This window comes from Aspergillus flavus, chromosome 3 (assembly GCF_009017415.1).
Source record: "Aspergillus flavus chromosome 3, complete sequence".
NCBI lineage: Eukaryota > Fungi > Ascomycota > Eurotiomycetes > Eurotiales > Aspergillaceae > Aspergillus > Aspergillus flavus.
In genome coordinates this window covers 1,279,300-1,296,252 of record NC_092407.1, presented here as the reverse complement: position 1 = coordinate 1,296,252, position 16,953 = coordinate 1,279,300, and the positions used below count along the sequence as shown (strand labels likewise).

Genomic DNA, 16,953 nt, shown 5'->3' with positions numbered 1-16,953 from the left:
TACTGTCCCCGAGAGGACCTTTTTTCCCCTCCACGCCCACCCCCACACAGTTTCCCCCAATGCCACACTCCGCCGGTCACGAGGAGGTCGCACTCCCTTCGAGTCCTTTGACTGGAGGAGCTGTATCTTACAATCAGATCAATAAGGAATTGCAACCACTTCCCTCAATGGATCTCACCAGTGGCGCTGTGATCCCCCCCGCCTCGTCTCGAGTACGTGGCGGCAGCGGGAAGCTGTTCGCTCTCGAGCTCGAGGATGGCACTGTCTACCAGGGTTACAGCTTTGGCGCTGAGAAGAGCGTGGCAGGAGAGCTGGTTTTCCAGACTGGCATGGTAGGTTACCCGGAGTCAGTGACTGACCCCTCCTATCGTGGCCAGATCCTGGTCGTCACTTTCCCCTTGGTGGGCAACTATGGTGTTCCCTCTCGGGAGACCATGGACGAGTTGTTGAAGACATTACCAAAATACTTTGAGTCTACCGAGATTCACATTGCGGCACTCGTCGTTGCCACCTACGCCGGAGAGGACTACTCACACTTCCTTGCTGAGTCCTCCCTAGGACAATGGCTCAAGGAACAGGGTGTTCCTGCCATGCACGGAGTCGACACCCGTGCTCTGACAAAGCGCATCCGTCAGAAGGGTAGCATGCTTGGCCGCATGCTGCTCCAGAAGTCCGATGAAACATTGGAGGAGGCTCCAGTGGACAAGGACAGCTGGAGGTCGTACTTCGAGCAGACTGAGTGGGTTGACCCGAATAAGAAGAACCTCGTGAGCGAAGGTAAGCCACCTGCTTTGGAGTAAGTGATTTTTTTACGAGTAGCCTTTATCTGACTGGGTCCTTATTAGTCTCCATTCGGGAACCACGTCTTTTCTCCCCTCCTGAGGATGTTGCTCTCAAACATCCTTCTGGTCGTCCGGTTCGCGTTCTGTGCTTGGACGTTGGTCTGAAATTCAACCAGCTGCGCTGCCTGCTTGCTCGGGGCGTTGAAGTCTTGGTCGTCCCTTGGGACTATGACTTCCCCACCCTTGCCGGCAAGGACTACGATGGTCTCTTTGTCTCCAACGGTCCTGGTGACCCTGCCACACTGACCACTACGGTTAACAACCTGTCAAAGACCCTCAAGGAGGCACGGACACCTGTGTTCGGTATCTGTCTGGGTCATCAGTTGATTGCCCGCTCTGTCGGTGCTCAGACCTTGAAGATGAAGTTCGGTAACCGTGGTCACAATATCCCTTGCACGAGCATGGTGACCGGCAAGTGTCACATCACCTCTCAGAACCACGGTTATGCCGTCGATTCCACAAGCCTCCCCGAGGACTGGGAGGAGCTGTTTGTGAATGCCAATGATGGCAGTAACGAAGGTATCCGGCACACCAGCCGTCCGTTCTTCAGTGTCCAGTTCCACCCCGAGAGCACTCCTGGTCCTAGGGATACCGAGTATCTCTTCGATGTGTTCATCAACAGCATCAAGGATACTCTGACATCCCCAGAAGCTATCAACAACCCCGTTACCTTCCCAGGTGGTACCATGGAAGAGAACATCAAAGCCTCTCCTCGTGTCTCCGTCAAGAAGGTTTTGATTTTGGGAAGCGGTGGTCTTAGCATTGGTCAAGCTGGAGAATTCGATTACTCCGGAAGTCAGGCTATCAAGGCCTTGAAGGAAGAGGGAATCTACACTGTCCTGATTAACCCGAACATTGCCACCATTCAGACCTCCAAGGGATTGGCGGACAAGGTGTATTTCCTTCCTGTGAATGCGGACTTCGTGCGAAAGGTTATCAAGCACGAGCGGCCCGATGCCATCTACGTCACTTTTGGTGGCCAGACCGCGCTGCAAGTCGGTATCCAGCTCAAGGACGAGTTTGAGTCCCTTGGTGTCAAGGTTCTGGGTACACCAATCGATACTATCATCACCACTGAGGATCGTGAGCTCTTTGCTCGTAGCATGGACTCGATTAACGAGAAATGTGCCAAGTCGGCTTCGGCATCCAACCTCGAGGAGGCCCTCCGAGTCGTGGAAGATATCAAATTTCCTGTCATCGTCCGTGCTGCTTACGCTCTCGGAGGTCTCGGCAGTGGTTTCGCCAATAACATGGAGGAGCTGAAGGACCTTTGCACAAAGGCGTTTGCCGCCAGTCCCCAGGTCTTGATTGAGAAGAGTATGAAGGGCTGGAAGGAAATCGAGTACGAGGTTGTCCGTGACGCCAGAGACAACTGTATCACCGTTTGTAACATGGAAAACTTCGATCCTCTCGGTATCCATACCGGTGACTCCATTGTTGTTGCACCGTCGCAGACTCTCTCTGATGAGGATTACAACATGCTGCGTACAACCGCTGTCAATGTTATCCGTCATCTTGGCGTTGTTGGAGAGTGCAATATCCAATATGCGCTCAACCCATTCTCGAAGGAGTACTGCATCATTGAAGTGAATGCTCGTCTGTCAAGATCCTCTGCTCTTGCTTCAAAGGCTACTGGTTATCCTCTTGCTTTCATTGCGGCCAAGCTTGGTTTGGGCATTCCTCTAAATGAGATCAAGAACTCTGTTACCAAGGTCACTTGCGCTTGCTTCGAGCCTTCCCTTGACTACTGCGTTGTGAAGATTCCCCGCTGGGATCTTAAGAAGTTCACTCGTGTGTCTACTCAGCTTGGCTCCTCTATGAAGAGTGTTGGTGAAGTCATGAGCATTGGACGAACCTTCGAGGAAGCGATTCAGAAGGCCATTCGTTCCGTTGATTTCCACAATCTTGGTTTCAACGAGACCAGTGCACTTATGTCCATCAAGGGCGAACTGCAAACTCCATCCGATCAACGTTTGTTCGCCATCGCCAATGCAATGGCCGCTGGATATAGCGTCGATGACATCTGGAAATTAACCCAGATCGATAAGTGGTTCCTTAGCAGACTTAAGGGTCTCAGTGACTTTAGCAAGCTTATGTCTACTCATAATGCCACCACTGTTCCCAGACCTCTTATTCGACAGGCCAAGCAGCTGGGTTTCTCCGATCGTCAACTTGCCAAGTTCCTTAGCTCCAACGAGCTAGCCATCCGTCGCATGCGTGTTGAAGCTGGCATTATCCCTATTGTCAAGCAGATTGATACCGTTGCTGCTGAGTTCCCCTCGGTAACGAACTATCTGTATCTTACTTACAATGCCTCTGAGCATGACGTTGCCTTCGACGATAAGGGTATCATGGTCTTGGGATCTGGTGTTTACAGAATTGGTTCCTCCGTCGAGTTCGACTGGTGCTCTGTCCGTACTATCCGTACGCTCCGTGAACAGGGCTACAAAACCGTCATGGTCAACTATAACCCTGAAACCGTTAGTACAGATTATGACGAGGCCGATCGCTTGTACTTTGAGAACATTAACTTGGAGACTGTCTTGGATATCTACCAGTTGGAATCCTCCAGCGGTGTTATCATGTCCATGGGTGGTCAGACTCCAAACAACATCGCCCTGCCTCTCCACCGTCTCAATGTCCGCATTCTCGGAACCTCTCCTGAGATGATCGACGGAGCTGAGAACAGATACAAGTTCTCGCGTATGCTCGACCGTATCGGTGTCGATCAGCCGGCGTGGAAGGAGCTTACTAGCATCGAGGAAGCAACCGGCTTCTGCGACAAAGTTGGCTACCCTGTGCTTGTCCGACCCTCCTATGTGCTTTCAGGAGCTGCCATGAACACTGTCTACTCTGAGCATGATCTTGCTAGCTATCTTAACCAAGCCGCTGAGGTTTCGCGCGAGCATCCTGTTGTTATCACCAAGTACATTGAGAATGCCAAGGAGATTGAGATGGACGCTGTGGCACTTAACGGTACCATGGTTGGACATTTTATCTCCGAGCACGTCGAGAATGCTGGTGTCCACTCGGGTGACGCCACATTGATCTTGCCCCCCCAGGATCTGGACCCGGAGACCGTCCGGCGCATCGAGGAGGCTACTAGGAAGATCGGTAATGCCCTTAATGTCACTGGTCCTTACAACATCCAATTCATCGCAAAGGACAATGATATCAAGGTCATCGAATGTAACGTCAGAGCTTCTCGTTCCTTCCCATTCGTTTCCAAGGTCATGGGAGTCGACCTCATTGAGATGGCCACCAAGGCGATGCTCGGTGTTCCCTTCCAGGAATACCCTCCTGTCAGTGTTCCTAAGGACTATGTTGGCGTGAAGGTGCCCCAGTTCTCCTTCTCCCGTCTCTCTGGAGCCGATCCCGTCTTGGGTGTCGAGATGGCCTCCACCGGTGAAGTTGCTTCCTTCGGCCGCGACAAGTACGAAGCTTATCTCAAGGCACTTTTGTCGACTGGTTTCCGCCTGCCGAAGCGCAATGTGCTGTTCTCTATCGGTTCATACAAGGAGAAACTCGAGATGTTACCATCAATTCGCAAGCTGCACCAGATTGGGTTCAACCTCTTTGCTACCTCTGGTACCGCCGATTTCCTGAAGGAGAACGGTGTCCCTGTTAAGTACCTCGAGATCCTGCCAGGCCAAGAGGATGAACTCAAGTCCGAGTACTCGCTCACTCAGCACTTGTCGAACAACCTCATCGACCTCTACATCAATTTGCCGTCTAGCAACCGATTCAGGCGCCCTGCCAACTATATGAGTAAGGGTTACCGTACTCGCCGAATGGCGGTTGACTACCAAACCCCCTTGGTCACCAATGTCAAGAACGCCAAGATCCTGATTGAAGCTATTGCTCGTCACTATGACCTGGCCGTGCAGACCATTGATTACCAGACCAGCCATCGCACTGTCACCCTTCCTGGCTTGATCAACGTTGCCGCTTTCGTGCCCGGCCTCATGACTCCTGGCTCCAAGGACTTCGAGCGTGTGACCAAGGCTTCTATGGCTGCTGGTTTCAGTATGGTGCGCGTCATGCCTGTTGGCATCGATGCCTCTGTCACTGATGCTCGCGCATTGAAGGTTGCCCAACAGAATGCCCAGAATGCTTCTTTCTGTGACTTTAACTTCTCCGTTGTAGCAACTTCCACCAACTCTGAGCAAATCGGTCAGGTGACAGGAGACGTGGGTTCTCTGTTTATTCCTTTCAACCACCTTTCTGGAAATATCAGCAAGGTCGCAGCAGTCACTAGCCACTTCGGCGCTTGGCCTTCCAGCAAGCCAATCATCACCGATGCGAAGTCTACCGACCTTGCCTCGGTCCTTCTGCTGGCAAGCCTTCACAGCCGCAACATCCATGTTATGAGTGTCTCCTCCAAGGAGGATATTACTCTCATCGCGCTTAGCAAGGAGAAGGGCCTCAAGGTGACATGCGATGTCTCTGTGTTCAGCCTCTTCCTGTCTCAGGAAGACTACCCTGAATGCAGCTTCTTACCTTCCGCTGAAGACCAGAAGGCCCTTTGGGAACACCTTAGCACCATTGATGTCTTCTCCATTGGCAGCACCCCCTTCCAGCTTGCTGGTGAGAAGGCTTCCCCAGAGGTCGGTATCGCTGAAACTCTGCCATTGCTCTTCACTGCCGTGTCGGAGGGTCGCCTGACCATCCAAGATATCATTGCTCGCCTGTATGAGAACCCTAAGAAGATCTTCGAGCTACACGATCAGGTCGACTGTTCAGTCGAGGTCGAAGTTGACCGTCCATACCTGTTCCAGAACGCGCACGCTTGGTCTCCTATTAGCGGAAAGAGCGTGAAAGGATCTGTCCAGCGGGTCACCTTCCAAGGGAAGACTTCCTGCCTTGACGGCGAGATTACATCCGATGCTCCGAAGGGAACGGATATGTCTGCCCATCGGATCGTGCCTGCATCTCCTTCTGTCAAGGCCATGTCCCCCTTGGTACAGGCACGGCCAGAAGGTATCGATGGACGACTGTCAGTCGCGGGAACACCTGCTCGCCCCTCACGTCGGGCCTTGGATCAAGCCCCAGCTGTCGGTGAACTTGGACCTCCCTTGTATCCCACCGTCTCGCAAACTTCCTCTCCTCTGCATGAAATGCTCTCCCGGTCAACTTTCAGACAGAAGCATGTGCTCTCTGTCGGCCAGTTCACTCGTGCCGACCTACACTTGCTCTTCACTGTGGCTCAAGAGATGCGTCTTGGGGTTCAACGCCAGGGCGTCCTCGATGTTCTGAAGGGCCGTGTCCTTTGTACCCTCTTTTATGAGCCTTCGACCAGAACGTCGGCTTCATTTGACGCTGCTATGCAGCGTCTGGGAGGACGTACCATTGCCATCTCTACGGAACATTCTTCGACAAAGAAGGGTGAGACCTTGCAAGATACCCTCCGAACCCTCGGCTGCTACGGAGACGCTGTCGTTCTCCGCCACCCTGACCCGGCCAGCACTGAAGTCGCTGCCAAGTTCTCCCCCGTTCCCGTCATCAACGGTGGAAATGGAAGTGTCGAGCACCCCACGCAGGCATTCCTTGATCTCTTCACCATCCGCGAAGAACTGGGAACTGTTACTGGCTTGACGATTACCTTCACTGGTGACCTGAGATATGGTCGCACCGTCCATTCTCTCATTAAGCTGCTCCAGTTCTACGACGTGCGGGTGCAGCTCGTCGCCCCTAAGGATTTGTCCTTGCCGGAAGAGGTTCGTCAGCAAGTTATTGCTTCTGGCCAGCTGGTTGTGGAGTCCGAGGAATTGACTCCGGAGATTGTTGCCCGCTCCGACGTTTTGTACTCTACGCGCGTCCAGAAGGAGCGTTTCGCCGACCTGGAGCAGTATGAGCGTCTCAAGAACAGCTTCGTCATCGACAATGCTCTTCTCAAGCACGCTAAGAGCCACATGGTTGTGATGCACCCCTTGCCCAGAAATGCGGAGATTGCGGAGGAGGTCGACTTCGACCAGCGGGCGGCTTATTTCAGACAGGTTGGTCTCCGCTTGGTGCTTGTTATCGGACGTGTCCGTGCTAACTTTGGATTTACAGATGAGATATGGCCTCTACTGTCGCATGGCTTTGCTTGCATTGATTCTGGCGCCTTAGGTCATTTACTTTACTTAAGAAGAGGAAACCGTATGAACTTCATGATTTCCATGTCGTGGAAGGCGACCTCATTTATTCTTTTGCTTGCGTTTTGTTTCTTTTTCCAGCATGTGTCACCAAAAGTTGTGCAGTGTCATTACAGAATACCGCGTAGGCTTCTTAGAAAGCGCCCGCATGATAGATTAGATGAATTTCCTTTTATGAACATGACGATTTCGTTGTGTGTTATGTATGATGTATTGTGTATTGTGTGTTATGTGTTTTGTGTGATGTTTACGTGTGGTGTATGTTTTGTGTGTTTTGTGTGGTGTGTGTTTCGTTTCTTTTTTTCTTTTCTTTGCTTTTCCTTTTGGCCTGCATTTCTTTTGGTGACCGGCGTGTTTTCTTTTCTTTATTTTCTTTCTCTTCTCTTTTCTTTACACTTTACTCTTGGTTTGGGTGTTTGGGATGGAATATCTGGGGGGATTTTTTTTTTTTTTTCTTATGGCGTTGGGATTGGTTGGGGTATGGGACTGGAACGGAAACGGAAACGGAAAGTGGCATGGATGCCTGGATACCTGATACCCCGATATGCCTCAAGGCACGACACGACGACTACTACATATACCCTTGGATACGACGATGCACTGAATTAGTTCAGATGACCTCATCTGGATCTCAATTGAACTATGACTTTGACGTCTTCTATGATAGTCAGGTCTTGTCCCATAATATTCTCTTTTCTCTCTCCTTTTCTTAGGACCGCTGGTCTCAGCAAATCTCCAGCGGTTACACTAATCAAAGAATATCCCTGGTAAATCAGGCATCCATCTATATCTATCAATTGAGTTGGGAACCATCCCAAAGATTCTGTTTTCAATTGGGGTGATCGACATAAAATACGTCGCTGGAAGGAATAAACTTCGCGATCACTTCATCGGCAGGCTGATGGCGTGATCTATTATGCCCTGATAATCTTCAGCCATATCTTGGAATACGAAATGTTGCTTAAGCAAGCCCAAAGATCCTCAACTGTTAGGCATAAACCCCCACACCCAATGACACAATCTCACAGAGTCATAAACTACCTAGTATATAGCTTCCCTGCAATGGATGATCTTTCCTTGTTAGCTCCGGCTGTCTCCAATGTCGCCATCGCGGAACCCCAATTGCTCATTTATCACCCATACAAAGTACTAAAGGCTGTCTACGATTCCTCTACGGACCACCGCATTATTAAACTCTGGCCCGTGCCAAGGCTGTCGGCAATTGTGATTTGCTGAGGGTCTACGCTTTCTATACACTGCAAGATCAAACCCCCTGCGGGAGAAAGTAGTGGCCTTGACCCTGCGACTATATGTCATTCGCTGCCTTTATCGCGTGAAATGCTGGGGCGATGATGTGCTGTCTGCCATGTGGTACCCCAAATTTTCTGCTTATATTTTATAACCAGCCTTTGCCTGGTTTAAGACCTTTCAGCGTTGACCCTAACCACGGCCTTCTTCAGCACGGCTATTCAGTCTACCACGGCCACTTGAACCATGGCAGAGTCCAATAAGGAAGTAGATTTTGCTTCCACACCCGAAAAAGCAAAGACTATTTCTCCTACAGCGAGCACACTTGCTGATGAACATAATGGCATCAACGAAAAAGCCCTGCTACGGAAACTGGATATGCGACTTCTTCCACCGTTGACAATACTGTATCTCTTGTCATTTTTAGATCGTAGCAATGGTACAAACCTCTCTAATGGAGCAGATGGGTTCATTCTAATTATATCTTCGCATAGTTGGCAATGCCCGCCTTGAGGGCTTGACGACTGATATCAATATGAGTACGAACCACCGAAACGCACCATTGGAAAAAAGCTTCGCTGACAGTGATTGACGCACATAGCTGGGAACCAGTACTTAACGGGGTTGACCCTGTACTTCATCGGTTACGTGCTGTTTGAGGTTCCCTGTAATATCGTGTTAAAGAAAACCACGCCGCGGATCTGGCTTCCCACGCTCACATTGGTCTGGGGTATCGTTGCTACCCTTCTTGGTGTCGTGCAGAATTATGCCGGTTACTTGGTTTCACGGACAGGTATGCCTAGCTCACAGCAACCAGTAAGAAGAAATACTGATGGGTCGGAGGCCCTGCCGGTTGGTTGGATCTCTTGATCCAAGGCAACCGGAAGGCTTCTTCCAACAATAGCCCTTGGCATTGCAGAAAGTGGACTTTTCCCTGGAGTTGTATTTTACTTATCTATGTGGTACAAGAGGAATGAGCAGCACTATCGGGTAGCATTGTTCTTCAGCGCTGCATCGCTAGCTGGTGCTTTTGGTGGAGTCCTAGCTTGGGTATGCTTCTCGTATTAGACAACCAGAATACAACATGCTGACTATGGTCTAGGGCATCGCACATATGCGAGGTGTTGGTGGATATAATGGATGGCGGTGGATCTTCATCCTGGAAGGGCTGGCAACGGTCGTCATGTCCGTCATTGCTTACTTCTGGGTCTATAATTACCCTTCCACTGCGGAATTTCTGTCAGAAAAAGAAAGGGCATTTATCCAATCTCGCCTGAGAAATGATAATGACTCGATGCGGGACGAGAAGTTCAGCTGGTCAGGGGTTCTGGATGCATTCAAAGATCCGAAGGTCTGGCTATACGGACTAGGTTTTCATACAATGTCCCTTCCAATGTATACGCTGTCTCTTTTTCTGGTGAGGACTCATGGAGCAGCACCGATTCGATTGATTTGCTGACAATAAGCAGCCTACTATTATCAAAGAGCTAGGGTACACAGCCGCTGAAGCCCAACTTCTCTCCGTGCCCCCGTACGCTGTGGCATTCATTCTCACGATTACTGTTGCCGTCCTTTCAGAGCGCACCCGTCGTCGGGCGCCCTTTGTCATGGGATCCACTGCACTCGCTTGTATCGGTTATATCATCCTCTTAACGGACCACCGGCCGGGGGTATCCTATGTGGGAACTATCTTTGCCGCAGCCGGGATCTATCCTGCAGTGGCTATTGTGCTCTCTTGGCCGGCTAACAACGTGTCCGGGCAGACAAAGCGCGCGATTGCCAACGCCATGCAGATTTCAATTGGGAACCTTGGGGCTGTTCTAGGCACACAGCTCTATAGAACCGAGACGAGCCCTCGTTATTATCTAGGCCATGGTTTCGCATTGGGATACCTCATTGCGAACATTATCGTTGCAGGCATTCTATGGCAAGTTCTCAGGCGCGAGAATATCCGGAAAGCGGAAGTCCGGGAAAGAGAGGGTTTACAAGCGTTAATGGGTGATATTGGAAATTCCGAAGGTGAATTCCAAGGAGATAAAGACCCTCGGTGGATTTTCCAGACATGAGGCAGCGTAATGGTCCCTGATTGATTGCTTTGCTTAGTATCGCATCACTCAAGACTTGGTAAATGAAGAAACTCGAGAGTAATATGAATTTTTGCGACGGTTTATCTTAGCGTTGATGCACGTGGCTGATCCGCGGCAATTGAGCGGAACGGTCGCCCTCCTTCAATCCTTTAGTCTCCTAGACCAACACATCGGCTATACTCCGTACTTCTCGATCAATTTGCGACCGAGCTACTGTGGAGACCTGGCGTGGTCATGGCCTTTTGATTTGTTCTGCACCGTCCCCTGAATTAATCGCGTGGTTACCATCAAGCCATATAAACCAGGCTGACCGGTAGCTTTAAACTACCCTTTCACTATGTATTCTTGTTAAGTCCAGCAATTATTCTCCCAACTTGTGACCACCTACGGAACAATGGGCGTGACACTAAGAACCTTGTGGTTGCTGGGTCTGAGCTCTGCGGCCTCGGCCAAGGCGTTCGAACCTTTGGAGCATTTAGGTGCTAATTCTCCATGGTTTGCGGGTAGGCTTCTACACACCTATATCGTCATGGAAATAGTCCTGGAATAGTCATCTGATGAGTCTAGGGCCCAACGTCAACAAGATTGCATCTACTGTCCCCGAAGAATGCTCCGTGGACCAGGCTATTTACATTGTCCGTCACGGCAGCAGATACCCTGACCCTGGTGCCTACCAGGAATGGGAGGACCTTCACAATGCGGTATGTTCTCAACTATGGATTTATCTTTTTCTAAATAATGACACAGTATCATTCAGTTCCAATCCGCCGAGTATCGCGCTACCGGGTCGCTGAGCTTTATCTCCGACTGGAGTCCGGTGCTTAGGCACCCCGACCAAGAAATTAGTCAGTTGTCCATTACTGGCTATAAGGAGCTGTAAGTCAATAGATTGCTCAAAGGGTCACTTGATCGCCAACATGATATAGATACAACCTTGGTGCCGATTTGCGATTCCGGTACCCAACTTTCTACCAGGATAATACTCCTTTCTTGCTGTGGGCGAACGACTATCAGCGAACCATTGATTCCGCGAGGTAGGCGAATTGCTCTACTTCGTGCATAGTGGTTAATATGGTGAACAGACTCTTCGCTCGCGGTTATCTGGGCCCCAATGCTTCTTACGGTGACGTTTATGTTGTCGATGCAGATGCCTCGGGTGCTGCTGGCAACTCCTTGGCTACCTCTGACCAGTGTCCCAACTTTAAGGATGCCAGTGGAGGTGACCAGATCACTGAATGGCAAGATATCTATCTTCCTCCCATCACCAAACGCCTCAATGGAAAACTCTCTGGAAATCTCACTCTCACGGATGACCAGGTCTCTTTGTTCCCTTACCTGTGTGGGTTTGAGACGCAGATTACCGGCCAGGTCAGCCCGTGGTGTGATGTGCTCACTAAGAAAGAGATCCTAGAATACGAATATGCTCAGGATCTGCGCTACTACTACGGCACAGGTATGTATCTCACGGCAAGGGAAGAAACACGATTGACAGGTACATGGCAGGGCCTGGTGTGGGCAAGAACATGACCGTTATGCTTCCTGTGCTACAGGGTGTGGTCAACCTGTTGAAGGAAGGACCGTCCGCCACAGCTGAGAAGGGCAACGATACCCTGCAGTTGCCTCCGCTGGTGGTGGCCTTTACCCATGATAACCAGCTTAACGAACTGGCTTCTCTCTTGGGTGTCTTTGATGACCAGAAACCGCTCGCCTCGAACAAGATGGATCAGGATAGGGTACGTCGCTTTGCTTTTGGATCATCTTGCGATGTGCTAAATTTTTCTTATAGATCTACGTTAGCAGCAATGTGAATCCTATGCGTGGGACCATCGCTTTCGAGCGTCTCACTTGCACATCAGGCGGGCAGAGCACGGCTAACGTCCGGATCTTGCTGAACGATGCCGTGTACCGTGAGTCTACCTCGCAATATATATTTTTTGCTTTATCCCTATCATACTACGGCCCTACCTTTTTATTCCCCCTCCTTTCCGGTTCCATCTAGTATGTCTCACTAATATTCGCAGCTATCCCGTCTTGCCGCTCGGGACCTGGAAGCAGCTGCCCGGTTGACCAGTACGTCCAGTACGTGGCGCAGAAAAGGAAGCAGTACGGGTCGTTCGCCTCGGTTTGCGGCCTCCCCGAGAAAAACATCACGACCGCCGGTGCCGACGGATCAGTGACCTTCTTCACAGATCTCACACTGCCATTCCTGCGCGTGGTCAAACCTTGAATGCGGCTTCTCTTTCCGTACACCTACAGCCTTGGACATCATTGAGGGACAGACTGTATATACTAACTACATTAAGTACATTAAATGACAGGCGAGAGAGCAAAAGCAAAAGCAAAAAGCAAAAAGAGAAGCCGAACGCGGGGGTCGAACCCGCAACCTTGAGATACCGTGATGACTAAGAGTCTCACGCTCTACCGATTGAGCTAGCCCGGCTACTTGTTGTATAGCAGATTGAAGTTATGGCTACTTATAGCTAAGTATAATAGAAGGCCACATATTACATACACTGCACCTGCAAGGTTCAGCACCCACGTGAGCACATGGTCGTACTCCCCGAGGGGTATAAATTCCAAATCCCCCCGACGCATCCACCGCAGGGATGCAGCCCATTCACCCATTCCCCCCCACCCAATCTATAGTTCATGAACCTAACCCCAGATAAGCAGTTGCAGCCCTCCTCGTGCATTCACTCCAAAAAAAGCAAAACGAGGGATGATTGATCACCAGATGGATCGGGTGCCCTCGGCGAGCATCCCTGCCATTCCCGATCTAGCTTAGTGCCTAATCCTAACCGCTGACCTCGACCAATGACCCGCACTCGATCTACTTAAACATCGGCGGTGGAGAACAAAGAAAAAACAGCCACGAAAACCAAAAAATGGGCGAGAGACATTCAGCAAACCTAGTCACATACTAAGGGTATAATAGCTGCAGGGATTCTGCACCTCAGCTCTTGTTCTTTGTATGTCATGCTGCCCAACGTGGGCCATCTTACACAAAGTCTCGCACACGAACGCCTCGTCGTGTTCTTTTTTAGCGCTGGCCGTGTGGAACAAGGGATATCCTGGGTGTGCTATTGGTGTGGCGAGTTCCTGTTGGGGTTGTGACTGTGATACTTTACTTTTTTACTTGCTAAATTACTTATTTTATTCCTGTTAGTGTTAGTTACTATTGCCGTGGCTATGGCAAGGTGGAGGAGGGAATTGATTATGATTACCTACTTGATTACTACAGTGAATCCATGAGGTGGACCGGTAAAGTCGACTGGTATATAAAGTATGGCAGCATATCTCACCGCAACGTGAATGTCACTTCTACAGGTCACATTTTTTTGCTTCACCTACTTCTTCACCACTTTAATTCCCTGTTCCTGGATGTCGTTTAATCTCCGGGAATCGGATATACATAAATTACTAGTGATTCTCCTTGACATACCTGAATACCTGAATACTTGGATACATACATCGCATACATCTACATCTACATAACCACCCCCACACACCCAGAACAATTCCTCTCCAAAACCACCACCGGCAGAACCAACAAAAAAGAACAAAAACAATGCCCCCAAAACGAACCCTAAAATACTATCTCTTCCTCAAACCCATCGCCCTCCTTCTCCGCACGCTGGCCTACACCCTCGCCCCCCGCATAACCCCAACCCCAAACGAAACCCTCCACATCCCCTCCCGCGACCCCCAAAGAACCATAAAAGTCCACGTCTACAGTCCCCCAAACCCACCCCCCGGCAACCCCGACAAAGGCCCCCTCCACAGCACACCCACGCCCCGCCCCGTCCTCCTCAACTTCTGCGGCAGCGGCTACATCATCCAAGGCCACGGCCTGGACAACACGTACTGCAGGCATATCGCCACGAACACACCCTACACGGTCTTCGACGTGCAATATCGCATCGCACCCGAACACCCCTTCCCCGCTGCTCTGGAAGACGCAGAAGATGTCCTTGCGTATGTGCGCTCGCAGCCGGAGATCTATGATGTGAGTCGAGTGGGGTTGAGCGGGTTCTCTGCTGGGGGGAATTTGGCGACGAGTCTTGCGGCGAATCATGAGGGCCCGTTTAGGGTGCTTGTGGCGTTTTATCCGGTTGTGGATGCTACGAGGCCTCTTGGGGAGAGGAGGGCGCCCGAGGTTGGGGGGTGGGCTTTGCCCGGGTGGTTTGTGAGGTTCTGTACGGTTGCTTATTTGTGTGGGGGGTTTGAAGGGGGGGATGTGAGGATTTCGCCGATTGGGAGGGCGGTTGGGGGGGATTCTGGTGACCGGGGGTGGAGGGTTGAGAGGGTCTTGTTGGTTTCTGCTGCGAGGGATTTGTTGGCGCTGGAGGTGGAGGAGTTGGGCGGGTTGCTTCTGAAGGGGGGGGATGGGGAGTTTTTGAAGAAGGTTGTTGTTGAGCGGGTTGATGGGGTGGGTCATGCTTGGGATAAGGTGGCTAAGGAGGGGACTGTGGAGTGGGAGAAGATGATGAGGGTTTATGGGATGGTCGTGGATTTGTTGAACTAGTGTTCTTTCTTTCTTTATTTGCTTCTTGTTATGAATGGGTGGTTTTTGATAATGTTTAATTCTGTGGAGTTGTGGGTTTTCTTGTATGTACCCGTGGACTTGAACCGTATATACCCCTGTTTGTTAGGCCGAGGGCCAGTATTTCTGGATGATGGTTTTCTTGTTCACCTTGCCCATTGCGTTGCGTTCGATGTTGTCGACGAGCTTGAGCACCGTGGGGATCTTGTAGGGTGCCATTTCTTGCTTGAGTTGTGTGCGGAGGTTCTGGAGCTCGAGAGGTTCGGTCTGGTGGGTTAGTTAGCATTGAACTTTCGAACTGTATGTAGGATGTGCGGTGGACGTACTCCAGGGCGTTGTTTGACCACAGCAGCCACTCGCTGTCCCCACTCCTCATCGGCGAGCCCGACTACCGCTACTTCCTGAATAATGTCGAGGCCCAACATCTTCCGCTCCACCTCCAACGCAGAAATCTTGTACCCGCCTGACTTGATCAGATCGACGGATGCCCGTCCTTGGATAAAGTATGCGCCGGATGCATCCCGTCTGGCGACATCCCCGGTCTTGAACCACCCGTCCGTGGTGAACTCCTTGACCGTGGCCTCAGGCCGACGCCAGTACTCCAGGAAAACGTTGTCTCCCTTGATCTCAATCTGGCCGTCTTCATCCACCGATTCAACAACCTGTCCGGTTTCCTTCTCGGTTAGTCGTACCTGAACGCCGGGAAGCGGCCACCCGACACTCCCGTCGATACGCTTCTCGACCTCCAGTCCGCAGCTAATTGCCATGCCGATCTCAGTCATCCCATAGCGCTCGAGGAGCGTCTGGCCGGTGATCTCTGCGAACTTCGCCTTAATAGGTGTGGGTAGCGCCGCAGAACCGCTAACAACAAGTCGCAGAGCGCGAGCTCCGTCCCGCGCCGCGGATTCCTGCTCTGTTCCGCGGATATGAGTCTCGAAGTAGTCAACAAGGCGGGAATAGATAGTCGGCACAGCCATGAACATGGTCGAGGAACCTCGATCCTGCCAGCGAGACCAGATGACCTTGGGATCGAACTTCGGATGCATCTCAACGGTAACACCACTTAGGAAACTGGCCGTCAGGCCATTAATAATCCCATGCACATGATGCAGCGGCAAGACATGAATCAGGTGATCCGAGGGTGCATATTTCCACGCCTTAACTAGGCACTCCGCCTGAAACGTAATGTTCTTATGCGTCGTAACACAGCCCTTCGGACTAGAAGTCGTACCCGACGTATAGATCATCAAGGCGCGCCTATCCAGCGGACATTGGGAGTTAAACAGCGGCAATTGGACAGCCGTCGGCGCGACACTCTGCGTAAACGGATCTTGATCCATGAAAGGGATACTATTCTTTGTCCCCTCCCGCAGGGGTGTTTCGAAGTGCACGAAGCTTGGATGCAGGATGATCAGCGACGGATCCGAGTCGCCGATTGTGTATAGTAGTTCTTTCACTGGGTGCGTCGTGCCTTGCATTATCAGTTAGCTAGTGTGTCAGCTAGAGTGTTTGCGACACATACAGAGTGGTACAGTAACTCCGCCCGCTGCCCAAATGGCCCATTGTGTAACGACGTAATCGTATCCATTCGGTGTGAGGAAGGCTATGCGCCTTTCTTGTAAGTCCCCTGTTTCTGTGAGCTTCAATTGCTCGAGGATCTGTTTCTTTAGTGCTGCGGTGTCGGCGAGGAGTTGGCCGAAGGTGAATTGTTGGTTCTTGGTTGTGTCGATGACGGCAATCTTTTCGGGATTTGTTTGCGCATGATTTTTGGCTGCGAGAAAGAGTGGGAGGGATGGAATGGATGCTAATTCGGGGGATTGCGTTTGCGGGTTTACACTGCGCAGAGAGGTGTTAGATGTGGGTTGCGATGGGGTGAGGGGCCGAGAACGGAGGTCCGGCTTGTATACCCGTTGCTTGGTTCACTTAGGACACCCATTTTGGCTTTAAAAAGCAAAACAGGGTAGGCAGAAGGAAGTAGGGGACTATGCGATGCTCCAGAACATTCAGTGAAAGGTGAGACCAAGTGAAGGTCAATTGGAATGCAGTTATAGCATGAGGTCAGCTGTCGGCATTTATGCGGGGGGAAACTTTGCCGA

At 51.0% G+C, this 16,953-nt stretch overlaps 5 protein-coding genes and 1 non-coding gene across 6 annotated transcripts; 4 read left to right on the top strand and 2 right to left on the bottom strand.

Annotated features, from left to right (window-relative positions):
• Positions 1–59: 59 nt before the first annotated feature.
• Positions 60–6,953, top strand: F9C07_2230517 (aspartate carbamoyltransferase; the record flags this gene model as incomplete). The annotated part of the gene is made up of 3 exons (XM_041290683.1): positions 60–777; positions 846–6,838; positions 6,897–6,953. The coding sequence occupies 3 exons, from the start codon at positions 60–62 to the stop codon at positions 6,951–6,953; spliced, it is 6,768 nt and encodes a 2,255-aa protein (XP_041144288.1).
• A 1,520-nt stretch (positions 6,954–8,473) lies between these two features.
• F9C07_2065717 (MFS transporter) lies at positions 8,474–10,293 on the top strand (the record flags this gene model as incomplete). Its single annotated transcript, XM_041290666.1, has 6 exons — positions 8,474–8,666; positions 8,722–8,766; positions 8,829–9,020; positions 9,132–9,277; positions 9,330–9,644; positions 9,697–10,293. The coding sequence occupies 6 exons, from the start codon at positions 8,474–8,476 to the stop codon at positions 10,291–10,293; spliced, it is 1,488 nt and encodes a 495-aa protein (XP_041144287.1).
• A 415-nt stretch (positions 10,294–10,708) lies between these two features.
• F9C07_4629 (putative histidine acid phosphatase) lies at positions 10,709–12,541 on the top strand (the record flags this gene model as incomplete). Its single annotated transcript, XM_041290665.1, has 8 exons — positions 10,709–10,817; positions 10,882–11,015; positions 11,072–11,190; positions 11,241–11,348; positions 11,397–11,767; positions 11,818–12,047; positions 12,101–12,221; positions 12,336–12,541. 8 exons carry the CDS (start codon positions 10,709–10,711, stop codon positions 12,539–12,541), a joined length of 1,398 nt encoding a protein of 465 aa, XP_041144286.1.
• Positions 12,542–12,670: 129 nt separating this feature from the next.
• F9C07_t97 lies at positions 12,671–12,754 on the bottom strand. Its single transcript has one exon. It is a non-coding gene; the product is annotated as a tRNA-Lys (tRNA).
• A 1,128-nt stretch (positions 12,755–13,882) lies between these two features.
• Positions 13,883–14,839, top strand: F9C07_4628 (putative esterase/lipase; the record flags this gene model as incomplete). The annotated part of the gene is made up of 1 exon (XM_041285216.1): positions 13,883–14,839. The coding sequence occupies one exon, from the start codon at positions 13,883–13,885 to the stop codon at positions 14,837–14,839; it is 957 nt and encodes a 318-aa protein (XP_041144285.1).
• Positions 14,840–14,962: 123 nt separating this feature from the next.
• F9C07_2201624 (peroxisomal AMP binding enzyme) lies at positions 14,963–16,793 on the bottom strand (the record flags this gene model as incomplete). The annotated part of the gene is made up of 4 exons (XM_041290650.1): positions 14,963–15,124; positions 15,184–16,328; positions 16,380–16,693; positions 16,765–16,793. 4 exons carry the CDS (start codon positions 16,791–16,793, stop codon positions 14,963–14,965), a joined length of 1,650 nt encoding a protein of 549 aa, XP_041144284.1.
• Positions 16,794–16,953: the final 160 nt, after the last annotated feature.